At 42.1% G+C, this 14,872-nt stretch overlaps 1 protein-coding gene across 1 annotated transcript in view; it reads right to left on the bottom strand.

Moving 5' to 3' along the window:
• KIAA0556 (KIAA0556 ortholog) overlaps nt 1-14,177 on the bottom strand; it is a gene marked incomplete at its 3' end in the record, with an annotated part of 32,730 nt that extends 18,553 nt beyond the window's left edge. The window contains 6 exon segments of the mRNA XM_008939638.1: nt 1,000-1,146; nt 2,487-2,751; nt 4,644-4,778; nt 8,315-8,397; nt 12,863-13,032; nt 14,113-14,177. Coding sequence (XP_008937886.1) covers nt 1,000-1,146; nt 2,487-2,751; nt 4,644-4,778; nt 8,315-8,397; nt 12,863-13,032; nt 14,113-14,174 — 862 coding nt within the window.
• Between the last annotated feature and the right edge of the window lie 695 nt (nt 14,178-14,872).

Consider the following 14,872-nt stretch of genomic DNA (forward strand, 5'->3'; position numbering starts at 1 on the left):
AGACAGATGGTGGGTGAGGGTCTCAGAAGCTACAGAGGATTTATTCTGAAGCCAAAAAGAATTAGCTTCTTTTCCTCAAATTTGGTTTTCTGCCAATTAAGCTAATATTTTGACTTTTCAAAACTGTTAGCTTTATTGCTTCCTTGGGACACATCTGGATCTGGCTTTTTTGAAAAAAGTGTCTTGCTAAGAGTATGGTGAGTCAGAAAACTATCTCAGACCTTCCAAAACACAAGTTCATTGAGACTTATTTCAGCATGGGATTTAACTGAACAAGAACTGTAGCCATGATTTCAGCCCCTGGATTTGTGGGCTGCTGTTGGTTTATTTTGGGGCTTGTTTGTTGTTATGGTCTGTTGGGGTTTTTTTTAGCTTAGGTAAAGACTATATCTTAGCAGCAGATTTCTAGACTAAGTAGCAGTGCCTTCCAAATGGTTTTCCAGTCCAGGAAAAGCATTTTCCAGTATGGCACTGGAAGACACCAGCATATCTATCCAGCACTGGAGACTGACCTGCAGTGTTCAAGGTGTCATTCAAGGACAGTCCCAAGCAGCAACAGAGCTGGTTTTGCTGTGCTGTGGAAAACTATTCCTTTTAGTGCCATAAATGCATTGTGTTAACATCCTCCAGCAAAGTGTCAGCTGCTGATTTTGAGAAGAAACACTTCTGTGAATATCAAAGGGAAGAGAGCTTCATGAAGAAAGTGAGAACCAGAGTAAACACAACGACTGAGAGAGGAAAAAGTCCTATGCTGTGGGAGAAAAAAGAGAAGGAAGATAGTAAAGATGCAGCAGATGACTACAGGCTCTGAACTATCTCACAATTTTACTTAAGTCCAAACACTCGAGATGGTAAAACTACACCAACACCTGACAAAAAAAAATAAATAAAAAGGACACTGGCTAAGAAAAGTCACATGTGCTGAAATTACTGCTGAGACAGAAGGGAAAAAAAGCATGAAAACTCTCCTTATTGACACTATATGTTCTTATTCCTTACTAGAACAAATTCTTTCATCTCTTTCCTCGTGTAAGAACTCAGCAGAGAGCGGCCGAGTGATTTTTTTTGCCACAACTGGTCTGACAGGAATGTAGATTTCAGCATTATCTTTTCTTTTTGCTGAAAGAACTCGTGGAGGCTTCACCTCTGCAAGATAAGGGAACAGAAAAAAGAAAAACAACTTCAGAGATACTTGGAGGCAGCCAGCCAGGGAATACTGGATCCTGACTGCTAAAACTTCCCCACTTTAATTATGCTGGCATAGTTGAAGTGATAACCTCCATCCTCCCTCCCTTCCTTTCATTCATCCTGATCTTTTCATGTAGAAGCACATACACACAGCTTGCACTGACTCAGAGAAACCAAATAAAATATATCATTATAAGGTGCCAACATAACTCAGCTGTATCAGATATTTACCTGTGTTACCGTCAGGAAAAGCAAAAGTAAAAAAAAAAAATCCTGAGTCACTTGTGAACATAGTTATACCAAAATAAATACTTAAAATACAGACTAAAATGTTGTCTTATTTCAAAGAGGGAGAGGGCTGTCTAGCATGGTTCATAAAGAGTACTTCACTTTTTTGTTCCAAAAATTATTATTGCCTCCATTGTTTGCATCACAGCTTTGAAACTTCATGAAAATATCCTGTACTCTCCCAGAGATCTTGTTCTCACTGCTGCTCCACCCCTTGTTCCTACCTCTTCTTCTACCACCTCTACCCATTTACACTCCACCCACCTCTAGGATAATGAGGGGAACACTCCTTGACTCAATTTGATCAAAGATTGTTCCTCTGAAGTTAAGCAATTAACTATGGATAACAAAAAATCAAACCAAATGAATGCACTTCAAGAGTGGATAGGAAATTAGGAGAAATACTCAGTGTAGGTCAAGGTCTGTTTTCTGCCTGAACTTGCTGCCTTTAACAAGCTGAACATCTCTGAAACCAGCTGACTGGTTTGAGGTTAAGACACTGAGAGAAGGTCTGACAAAAATAGCTGGCTGATAGCCAGATAGATTTACTCTCTTGTATTAATACACCTTTCAACAGGGCTTACTAGCACAAGCTATGACAACAAGTATCCAGAACCCAGGAAGTGAAATGGGGAAATCAAGAATGGCAAGATTTGGCTGCCTGGATTATTTAAAAAAAAAAAAAGTTTAAAAATTATTAAAAAATAATAATCTCTTGAGACATCTCACAGACAGTCTGAGATAATCTTAGTTGTAGTGTCTAGTCCTGGTGATGCAAGTGCACTAACCAGGACTACATCTTTGTCTTTGAAAACAGTTTCTTAATGTAGTAGTAAGAGGATGCAAGTGTCCCAAATGAGGGGAGCAATACAACAGGCTTGCTGAAGAGCATGAAAACTTGAGAGTAAGGAGGAACCACTACTGATTAACCAGCAGCAACTCCCTCAAAAGTAATGCACTCAAGGAATTATTATTACAGTACTGTAGTAGTGTATAATACAGAGTCTTACTACTTTGATCCTGGTTGAACTCCAAAACAGTAAGGGCACCAGAATCAAGGCCAGAGCATGTCCCAGCATCCTGATGTTCAGAAGTTTCTTTCTGCAGTGATCTGCTGCTATGAAGCTGAAGGTCTCCAAAGCTTGTAACTGTTTCCTCAGTGGGAGAGGGTTCTGAAAACACATCCTCTTCAACAGAGTCTTCATCATCATCACTAAAAGAGTCTTCTTCCATCCTTTCCTCTTCTATACTGAGTTGCAAGCTGCTTCTCAATTTCTGCTACAATTCAAATAGATTTGTCAGAAAATCTCAAACATGTATTTTAAAGTAAACCAGTGTGGCTGCCTCTTCCCCAGGAGAAAAAAAAATCTGCTCATAAACTCAGAGGCATGATACAGCTAAAAACATTCACATTCCTATGTCACATCTTCACTCCTCTCATGAGGTCCTGTAAAGAAAAATCATCCTATAACCCTTTTGTTGCTTCTCAGTTAAATTATCTCTTTTGGCTTGCTATTGAAGTCCAGATTTTCCAAATGCCTTTCTAAGACAGCAAAGCTAATGTAATAGCAGCTTCTTTATAAGCAATTGGATAGATGATAATAGTCCTGTCTTACACATATCTGCACTTCAAAAACAGTAGAAGAGTTCTGCTCTAATGGGCTAAGCTTCCAGTTCACCCAGATTTTTTTTAAGCAGACACAGTATAACAGGATTTCATGCAAAAATTAATCTATTTTGAAATTTACTGGGGAAAGACCTGCCCTGTCTCTCAGCACATCCCACAAACAGCAGAGACAATGCTGGAGAGACTTCTGCTTTTGTGGAGGCAAAAGGAAAACATCTTGCCTATCTTAAACTCTCTCTTTTCCTACTTGGGTGGTATAAGAGTTTTGAGATAAGTGTAATAAGCAAACTGTATGAGTAAAATGAAAACCTGAAGCTATCTTCGGTAAAAATGAGCTATGATAGCTTATGTTCAGTTTGCAAGGAAAGCTTCAAGCTGCTCTTCTGCTACAGATCACACTTATTAGGAAATCTGTGTTGACAGAAGCATATCACAAAGAGCAGGCAAAGTCAGGTTCAAAATAGGGTCTATAAAAACCTGAGGCTTGATATTGAGCATGTCTTTATGACAGTCAAAACTAATAGTCTAAATCATTTGACAGAGAATTGTACAGGCTTTCCTCTTGGTTTGAAACCTCACAACCTTGGCATTGCAACAAGACATTCAAGAAAACACATTCTAGCTTCAGGAAAACTAAAAGTATTTCCACCTGGGACACAAGGAAAATTGGTGGGGTAATTTAAATTTACCAGCTTACTGCTTACACATAAATGATTACAAATATCCATCACTGTAAGCATGTCACTGGTTTGCAGACAAAAAGAATCATAAGTTCAAAAGCAATATAGGCAAGGCAGAAAGATGCAAGCTAGGAAAATAGGCTTGGGAAGTTGGTCTGGTGTCAGTGGTAAGATCTGTAGGAAGTTTCATATACAGATGCTATTCCATTAGAAAAGCTTTATTGATGTTATTAATTGGTTAGGCAGAAAAAACACTCAAATTTTTGTTCATGTGTTCAGTTTTTTTAAGGACAGGACATTTGTGAAGTGTGCTAGAACAAACTGGAACCAGTAACCAAATGGAAGGCTGAACTGTCAGACAGCACCAATACCACAACCACCCTTGAGGGAAAGCAGCTGTCTTGATTATTTTTAAAACTTTACTGACTTCAGCTAGGTAAAACAACAATATGCAACAATTTTAACATAATTATTCAAGATCTAAGCTAAAGCCAGAAAAAGGTGCTGGTTAAGCTTTCTATAACCTGACAGCCAAGAGTGATGATCATGTGGACAACATCTAAGTGAACAGAGTCTCCTTGAATGAAATACTTTGGTTTTACTCAAAGACAATATTTGACCCCTTTAAATTAGGCCTTAATATGCTACAATACTGTTGACAGATTAGATTTTCAAAGGAATTTTACTTTTTCTTTTCATTTTTTTTTCCTTTCTCATGTCACATGTCATGGATGCAAAATCACCCGGTGAAAAGAACACTATGTTCTGGGTTTGCATGCTCTAATCATGACTGATACCTGGGCCTGTTCTCATTCCAATTGACTCCACCATGAACAATAGGAGGTAACTGCTGATTGTACCTGGGCGTGAGGGAGAGGATCATCACCATTTGTCTCCACACTCAAGCTTTCATAAGGTTCAAAATCCTCAGAGTACTCAAGGGGAGGTTCCAGGAAGACTTTAGCCCCTCTTTCCGTTTTAATTTTCACAGGTTTCTGTTCAAAGAAGCATTGACAGAAATTAGACATCTTTTGTGCTCTCAGCAGTAGAATAATCACCACATTTTACATAACAATATCTCTATCAAGCAGTGCTTTTTCCCCTCTGCTCCACGGGAAGTTTCTGTGCTCCCAGAGCTCACCTTTGGGTCCCTGCATTATGGTTTAAGTGCCCTACTCAAACTCCCTTGAGGCTTTCCTCAAAAAATCTGGAAGCATCCACAAGTTCCAAGACCCTCATCTTCATGGGGTACTTTAACAAACCTGATCCCTGGTGGAAAGACAACACAGCAGGGTTCAAGCAATCTAGATTTCTTGAGTGCATGCAGGATTAAGAAGCCAACAAGCAAAACTGCTCTGCTGGAGATGCTGAGAGAGCTGGGGCTCTGCAGCCTGGGGAAGAGAAGTCTCTGGGGATCTCATCAGCATGTATAAACACCTGACAGGTTACTCATTAACAGGACAAGCAGCAATGAACACAAGTTAAAAACAGCAGGACACTCCATCTAAACAGAAGAAAAATACTGTGAGAGTGATCAAACACTGGAAAAGGTTTCCTGGAAGGGTTGTGGAGTCTCCATCTGTAGAGTAGTCAAAACCTGACTGGACATAGTCCTATGCAACTTGCTCCAGCTGACCTTGCTTGAGCACAGGCATCCTGGTTTAGCTGGGACAGAAACCCAAGCCAGCCATGGTCTGCAGGCCCTTAGCAACCTGGAGTCAGCCAGGGCAGCTGACCAGAGTTGGCTACAGGTGTATCCCCTCTTAACCCTGTCTTAGCCAAACCCAGGACAATCCCAGATCAGAATCTACCCACACTCAGTATAAAAGGGGAATCATGGAATCTAGAATTGTTTAGGTTGGAAAAGACCTTTAAGATCATCATGTCCAACCATTAACCTACCTCTATCAAGTCCACTGCTAAACCACATCCCTAAGCACTGTATCTACACAACTTCCAAACATGTCCAGCAGTGATGATCCAACTGCTGCCCTGGGCAACCTGCTCCAGGGCTCGACAATCCCTTCAGGGAAGAAATACCCAATATCCAACCTCAACTTCCCCGGCACAACCTGAGGCTTCTTTCTCTTGTTCTATCACTTGTTCCTTGGGAGCAGAGCCTGACCCCCACCTGGCTCCAGGCTCCTGTCAGGAGCTGTGCAGAGCCAGAAGGTCTCCCCTGAGCCTCCTTTGCTCCAGGCTCAGCACCCCCAGCTCCCTCAGCTGCTCCTCACCACATTTGGGCTCTAAACCCTTCCCCAGTTTTGTTGCTCTTCTCTGGACACTCCAGCTCCTCTATGTCCTTCCTGGAATGAGGAACCCAAAACTGAACACAGTACTTGATACATGCAAGGCAATTTCCTCCTGCTTTTCCCCGTCCCTGGGAGGGGTTGCTCACCATTCTGCTCCCAGGGATGGCTTTCCTCTTTGTTGTGACCACTGTACATTCACTGGGCTGACCATAACTTTGTATACTTTATACTGGCACCAGTTTGGCTGTTTCATTAAACCTGTTTTCATTTCAACCCAGGGCTCTCCTCTCCTTTTCCCAATCCCCCTTCTCTGCTGGGGGGGGATCATGGCTTAGAGCAACTGCTGTAGTTCAGCCCCAGATATGGGCTAAAAGTGGACAACAGGGACTAGATGCTGTGTAATTCTGTACTGTCTGTGTATGAAGATGACTACTTGAAGTAACTGCAGTTTTCTGAAGATGTATTACTCATGTGTGTAGTATAATGAGGGAGAAATGTTATGCCTTAAGCATTCAAGCACAAAGATCTCTTTGCCTTTGTGTCAGACATGGCTTTGCAAGTGACTCAGATTAACTTGTCTAAGTCCCTGTTAGGAGGCAATCAAAGTACACACACAGTCAGTTACTCAAGCGTGGCTAAAGAGAGGTAGAAGACTTGAGAAACTCATCTTTCCCTGCCACAGGATGTCAGTACTCCAGAAGATGACAAAAGAGAAAGCAGAAGTGCAGATGCCCTTCTTAAGGAACCAAGTTACCTGTAGGTAACTTTTCCCCACTTGTGAACTCTGGTGCAGACCTACTCCACAGGGAGAAATCTCATAAGTGAACAATGGGGAGAGAACTGTTTCCTTAAAGGTAACATGTGATCCAGAAGTCTGTGCAATGATACCAAACTTAGTTATCTGGTGTTCATACATTCCTCTGCCCTTTTGCAAGTGCCAGGAGCAGAGATGTCCCAGAGAGAACATCCTAAGGCAACCTGGCTTTTAAAAAGGATTTCTTTCATTAAGTCTGTCTTCCTGCCTCATTGCACACCTTAGCACAGCCTAAGTTGGAGACTTGTGAACATCAATTCCTAAGTCCTCTAGCTACCCAACAAATCCACAGGAAAAATTACTGGGAAAATAAGCTCCTATCTAGCACAACCTGCATCTTACTCATGGCTACATATTTCCTTAGCTAAATTATTCCAGTTGTTTATTAAGATACTGTAACTACTATCCTCTCATCCAATGGGATAAAAGACTTAAGGTGTCATTCTAAGCTAGGCTCAAGTAATAGCCAGTTTTAGTATAGCTACCTATATTTGGCTCTTGTGATTAGAATGACTAGCCACACATCTGGCAAATTTTGCCAGCAAGTTCTGACAGGCCAGTGTGTAAGCAGCCATCTACTGAGATAAAAAGCAGCTGAGAAAATGAATCCAGCTGAGCAGTAAGGGGGATAAATAAAGCAATGAAAATTAATTCATTAAAATAAATTAATTCATTAAAATTAAAACTTGAATGTGCAACATTTGCTGAAAGGAAGGAAAACCTGCATGATAGGAGCCCTTGATCCTCAGTGACACAGATCCCAGTCAGGGATGTCCCTGGACATTCAGCCAGGGCAATTGCTCATCAAGTAGGGTAATTATTTGGGCAAAATGTCTCAGTTGTTCAGAGTCTGCATTTGTTCCGTCAACTAAGTCATACTCCTTGACAGGTTAATTCAGATCCTTCTTTAAGCCAAAAGACCATTGAGCTTTCTCCAGTGAACCAACAACTATGTAGTTAATGGCTCCAAATTTCTTATAAGATTTATATGGATTTTTCTCTCTTCTGATCGACAGGAATCTGTCACAAGTTACGATTTAAGCTATGCAAATTACATCTGTGTCCCTTAGTACTATTGGAGGGTGGAGAACACCTGTGACAGGCAGGGATGTATCTCCAAAATGAGAGGCTCCATCCTTTGCACTAGATAAGCTCTCTAGGCTTCCCATCAGAGTCATCAAGCAACAGCTCTTCTGCTGGAGGACAGATGGAGCAAATCATGTCAAAGCCACAGACGTTTCTGTGATGATATCACTGAAACCAGACCCTTGCCATGCAATTTGTCTCTTTAGGCTTCAAAGTACACACAAAACTGGTCAGGGCATCATCTGACATTGTCACTTAGTAGCCAGATCCTATGGAAGTTCCAAGTGCTCAGCACCTGCTAGCTGCAATCATTTGCCCCTAAAATTGTTTAGAAGCAAAGGATTAGTTCCAAGATGCACTCTTTCAAACTGCTTCTTACCTGCAGCCAGCCTCTGCGTGGTGTTTTGCTCAGGGCAATCTGTGTGCTGTGTTCTTGCAGCTCTCTCTCTTCTAGCTGGGCTGCTGTGTCACAATATGGAGACAAGAATTACAAGACAGAAATAGAAATATGGTATTTGACAATAAACACCTTAGTTTGCAGCATATGTTGGAGTTTTTTTCTCCCCAAATGAGGACAGAAGAATAAGTCTGTGACATGTGAATGATATCAACAACTGAAAGGGCACTGCACTTCAGATACTGGCTAGTTGTGGATTAGTAACAGGACTTTTGAAGCTCTTAGAGGACATTCATCATCATGTATCTTTAAACAATTTATTGTCTTGAATACACATGAGTTTAAGAGCAAGTGAAGCCCCACATTCCTTGCCATGGAAGTCTAGAAATATGTTCTAGACTAGGGCTGCACATCATTCTAACTCCTCACTGAGCAGATAGTAAAGTCTGTCTTAGGAAGCCAGCTGAGCCCAGAAACCACACTACTGAAGGCAGTCACTGATGCCCAGGGTCCTGGTGATATTGTGTGAACTTACTCTCAAACTAAGCAAACATAAGGTACTGGCAGATTAAACAGGATGTATTAGGTGTTTAACATACTGTGCAGAGAAGGATTCCTCACATACACGTCATGAATAAAGGAGAAACAACCATTTTCCTTCACTTCTAAGGCAAGGAAGAGTTTCAGAACTTGTGCAAAAATTCTGTGTATGGTGAAGGAGAGCTACAGGTTCCTGTGCTGGAAATGGTCCCAGCTTACAGTGGAACAAAGGATTTTTTGAGAAGATGCTTTGATTGAGACAAAGACAACCATCATGCAGGTCATATCAGCATCCTCAATGAAGCAAGGACATCACCAACACTCTCAATAGCATCCTAAATAAAGGCATCTCATTTCCTAATGTCCAAGGCAGATTTACAGCTTCCATTTCTTCTCAGTGGAGAAAAATAGCTGATGCAAAACCTTTTTCCTTTAAGCCATAATTTAGTGGTTACCCTAAGCCAGCAGAAACTGGAACTACCAAGAAAAGAAGCAATCACCCTACAAAGGTCATAGAATCACAGAAAGATTTAGTTTAGAAGGAACCTCTGGAGGTCACCTAGTCCAACTTCCCCTTCAAAGCAGGGCTTACTTCACAATGAGATCAGGTTGCTCATTACAACTCTCAATACCACATTGTAAAATTATAGAGCAAGAACAAGATGTTGTTCTATTGCTTCAGCACACAGTATCTGTTTCTTGGGCTTAAAACATGACTAAAAACAAAGGAGAAAAGGAATGGACTGCTCCAAGGAGGAAAAAGCCCTTCCAACCAGAGCTCCTGCTACTGCACTAGGCTATTCCTAAGTAATCCCAGCAATACTTGGCAGTCACTAGCACTGCTGCCCATTGCCCTGGGGCTCTTCTGGCACTGAGGGTGAACTCTCCTGAGGTTACAACACTACAAGTGTGGTCTGATTCAGCTTTGGGACAGAACTGGAAGCGCCTTTAACTTCTTAAGTAGCCTATCTCTTCTAGGCAACTGCTCAGAAGACCACTCGTGTGCTACAAAGATAAGCAGGAAAAGGACACAGGACTCATACTACTACTGCTGAGTATTTAGCTCTCAGAATCGAGTATTTTGTGCTGGATTCATGTGACCAGGTCTCTCTAACCCAGGAAAAACAGGAGCTCAAACCCCAGCAACAGCTGATGCAACTGAGCTTGTCATGTGCACTACAAACGTTACTCTAGAACAAAAACATCCTTCTCATGGGCTGGATGTGATGTGAATACCAACTCTCTGTTTTGGCACACAAAATAGGTCCACCGGTGTCATTCCCTTGGAGACCTGAGCTGACTGTGCCTGTTCTAGTGGCCAAGAACCGAGGAGAAGATCAAAGTATTAGTCACAATCCAAGGAGGCCTCGTGCACATCTTTGTGACCACACTGACTTCCACTGGAACTGAAGGGTTGTGAAACTCTGTCTGCTTTACACAGCCAACAAAACGACAGCACACTGAGAGACTGCCTTCACTACCTTGTGAGCCATTCATTTATTTTCATTCATTAACCAAGCACAAGTGTAAAAAGTTTATCCATCACTCTTATCATGAATTACTCCTAGGGAACACAGACAAAGAAAATAGTCCAGAAAAATAGATTGATGATGACACCTTCAGGAACCACAAAGAGGGATTTGTGCCTATTCTGTGTTATTAAGTATTACACCTTCCTAATTTTTCAGTGAAGACTAATCCTATAGATGGATGTTTTAGAAGTAATGATGCAATAACTCTCATGGGAGATAGATAGGAAAGAATATTCAGTGCTGTATCTCAGCTAGAAATAACTTCTGTAAGTAAAATCATATTCCAGCATTGAGGAGAAATGCCTAGAGATGAAACACACCACAAAACTGCTAAGGTACTACCCCGAGGCAAGCAGCTTAAACACATCAGCAACAACTCCCACTCTGGACTCCAGTGGCAAAATCAAATGGAAGAAGCAAAATGACAGGATGAGGATGATGATTCAGTTGGTATCTTGCACTGCAGCTACACATGTTTAAAATAACAACATTGGACAGCTAAGGAAGAGGAGAGCACCAAGTCCTCTTCTGCAGGGGTAATGCTGCTGTCTCCAAGTTGATGGTGTTGAAGAAAAGAACAGAAGCTGCCACTGAAGTCTTTAGAAGTCCCAAAGACAAGCTGAAGTGTTCTACCCTCCCTGAATCAAATGGCACTAAGCAACCATAAAAACAGCTTTGGTGAAGCTCAGAGGCAACAGCTGCACAGCAGAGCTTTGAAAGGAAATTTCTCTCGACTGAGTTCTATTAGAGCCATTGCCACAATAGCCCCACACCATTTTTGGATCAACAGTCAAAGGTGTTGCTTTACAGTCTCTTTAGCTATCTAGAGGTCTGTGACCCCAGTATGACAGAACACACAATTCCCCTCATCTTCCCATAGCCAAGAACACCAATTTCTCTGCATCCTTACACACAAATTTTTACTTTCATACAGACCAGTGAAACCAGGTGAGTAACTGATTCCCTGTCACCACCCCCTAAAACCTGCAAGAAATCCCATACCAGATACCTAAGCCTAAACACACTTCAACTGAAGAACAAATCCCATCCACCTAGGGTGGCAGAAAAACAATGAACAAACAGAGATTGAGGTTAGAGTCATGGTTAGAACAGTTGCTGAAAGAAACTTTATTGTTGAGACTGATAATCCTTCAATCCCAGGGAAATTACCATATTAAGTAACTTTTAAAACTCTATTTTTAGGTGAAAATAAAGCTCAGGCAAACTCCATCTACACAGCAACAGATTAAAAAAGCATCCTTTAAGACAGACAGGTTGTAGCAAGTGTGAGAATCACAGACTAAGGTTGGTAAACTGCTTTACACAGGGATTTAGTGAAGCCAACTTCATTTTCATTATGCTAAATAGATTAGAAGGGCAGTAAGCTCACACTTATACATTCATACATGCAAAATTATTCCTGTCACTGCATTGCTCTTTATGACAGAGACTCAAACGAGTAACAAAACACACATTTTTAAATAAAGCCAGCTTATCACTGGCACAAAATGGTAGATTCTCTTGGCTGCAAATATTTAAATAAAGATTAGCTGTCTTTTTAGGACAACTATTGTAGCTTAAGCATAATTTATGAGCTTAACACAGCTATTACTGGATATAATTTGATTATAGACAGCATCATCAAAAGTCATTTGTCTACAGGATGAGAGACTTGGGTAACACTGAAGGCCTTCAGATTTCAAAGCCTATTAAGTGTTATGTATCAGACAAAGGTATATTATTTTACCCTAAGAACATATATCCATTTCTAGTTTTATAGCTTAAGTTACAAGTATTTAACAAATGGAGAGATGGGAAAGTTAAAATTTGGAATTAGTCAGAGATTAACTGAGAAGTTGATAGGGTGTGGCAGAGACCATGACTTACACACAACCAGCTTCACTACTCCCATGAAAAAGTCCCTCAGAATTTCATTCCAACAAGCTCAAACGCTGCTCTCTTTTTAACACAACCTGACTAATAACCTCACTAATAGAATTACAGCTTTGATAATTCAAGTAGCTCTAGTCTGCAGACTCCATAAAAAACTCTACCCTGCTCTCACAGGAACAGAATCCCAGGGCAGCCAGGACCTGGAGGCCAGCAGTGGTTTTAAATCAAGGAGGGCAGCTGCGCGTGTGTCCCAGCCCACCATGCTCTATAAAGGAGGAAGTTTGGCTTGGAGCAAGGCTTCTTCTCCACTTTTTTGTTCTTCTTGGAGAAGCTCACTCATCATTCTGCTCCTGAGGACTACCTTCCCCCTGCTTTGGCTACTGTACATGTAGAGTGAGTGCAGCTTTACATACTGCTGTTAGTTTAGCAGCTTCATTGAATCTCTTTTCATTTTAACCTCTGGGTCTCCTCTCCTTTTCCCAATCCTTCCTCAGGGTGATAGAGCAGCTGCTGTAGTTTAGCCCAGGATATAGGTTAAATGTGGGCAAACTCTCCCACAACTCACAGTTTGTCCTGGTGAGCCTTGTCTCATTTTTCAGGTAGCCATGTGAGTTAGTTCTTCTGTGGTGATTTCTCAGCTCTGAATTAGCTCCATTCAGATACAGAGAAAATCCTTGTTCTAGCTGCTCCAGTTTGATTTGTACAGGGTCCTTTCTTCTTAAACGTTTCAGTACCCTGAAGTACAAAGGATAACCATTCAGCCTTACACAGAGCAGACAACAATGGTCAGACTAGCAATAAATACAAGAACACTCAATGTTATAAAGCTGGAGAAGAGGTTCATAGTTAAAATAACAATTTAAGAATGTAGTTTCCAAGACTTATTCTCCCCTAAGAAAGCTCTTAGGGAGCTTTCTTTCTGAGAATTTTTAGAAGTTTTACTTAGTATTTCAAAAAACTTAAAAACAGTGGAGCTCTTTTCAGGGAAAAAAAAAGAAAAACTCAGTTTTGAAACTCAAGGGAGAAAACCTCCACTCAATAGTACAGTTGGAGATGCCAGAATATTAATATTTGGCTAACATAATTTTTAAAAGTGCCCTTCCCCAGGCTCAAATTCAGTGAAACACCTCCCTTCCCTCTTCTAAGTCTCATCTTCCCTCATTTCACTGTGGATTACACTCAGTTCATCCTAATTCCCTCAGTGAGGTGACACAGGCCAGGAGGTTGGGGTCTCATGGGTGACAATTTGTGCCTGTCCCCATATGGTGCTCCCTGGTTTCCCTCGGCCTCCAGGGTGGGTCTGACCACAGGGTAAAGTCCCCCAGGGGTGTATCTGTTCTGACTCAAGTCACCTTTCTCCAAGGATGTGTTGCTGACTCTGTCCCCAGTAGTCCTGTGGGCAGCAAGCCTCTGCAGGAGCACCCCAGCCCTGCAGCCACCACTCTCTCAAATTCACCCTGGGCTGCTCCAGTGGGTGATGTTTTGGCACATAATGGGCTGTTTCTGCTTATTTTGGATCCTGCAGGAACCAGCAGTGACTGGCCCAGGGCAGTGCCTGACCTGCTCCTACACATGAGCTGCTCTGTATGCTGAAGAAATATCCTGATGTCCTCTAGAAATGAGAACTTTGAGATACTTGGCAAACAAAGGGAAGAAAAGAGAATCACCTGGATGCTTTAAGACAGAGCAGGACAGACTGTATTGCAAGATTAAACCCCAACTTTGTCAACTTGTCTTTACAACTGGTGCTATTAGAGGATGAGCTAGTGCCTGACAGGTATTGCACACTCAGTGGTGGGCACAAATCTGTCTCACCTGTTCCTCTGCTGAAGGGATATTAAGTATTCGTCATATTTTTCATCAAAGTCTGTCACCATGTCCTTGCTCTACAGCTGAAAGGAGAACACAGTTGTCACCCTGAGGTGTAGAAACGATTCCTTATGGAGCAGTGCTGGGGTTGCACCCTCGGCAGACAAGACTGCCATGAACTGCAAGAAGCTCCTCCTTCAACAAAGCATAAAACTGTCAGTGGAGTAAACAAAGTTCCTGGCAAGAGAGGACAACACAAACTTGGTTTCATTAATTTTCAGAACCCTCCACTATTTACTGAAGAGTCTAAAAATGCTGACAATGCACGTGCTATTATAATGCAGTGTATTTATAATCCAGGAGTCAGCTCTGGGGTGCAGGCTGAAAGGGCCATGCCCACAGCCCAACTGCAAGATGATTTTCTGGAATTCCTGTTGCTCATGAGGTCAGTTAATCCCAGAATTAACGTCCTGCAGAGGCTGAAGACGTTTAAGGGGTTTGACTGAAGAGTTTTCACTGCTTGCCTTTCAGGAAATACCTTTCCCAGCAGTTCCCACCAAGTACCTCAGAGCTGCTGAGCTGCAAGCCGTGGCGGGGTCCCCTTTAAGGCACTCAGGAGTTTAAACTTGCCACCGAAACGTTCCACGTAGCTCTGTACCGGCAAGGAAACGCACCGGGGGGGTTGGCTCTTACCGAGTGCGGGGCGCCTGTGCTAGAGCGCTGGGGCCGGCGGGGCCGGGCCGTGCGGGGCAGGAGGGGCGGCGGG

The sequence above is a fragment of the Merops nubicus genome, unplaced genomic scaffold (assembly GCF_000691845.1).
Source record: "Merops nubicus isolate BGI_N331 unplaced genomic scaffold, ASM69184v1 scaffold17894, whole genome shotgun sequence".
Classification (NCBI taxonomy): Eukaryota; Metazoa; Chordata; class Aves; order Coraciiformes; family Meropidae; genus Merops; species Merops nubicus.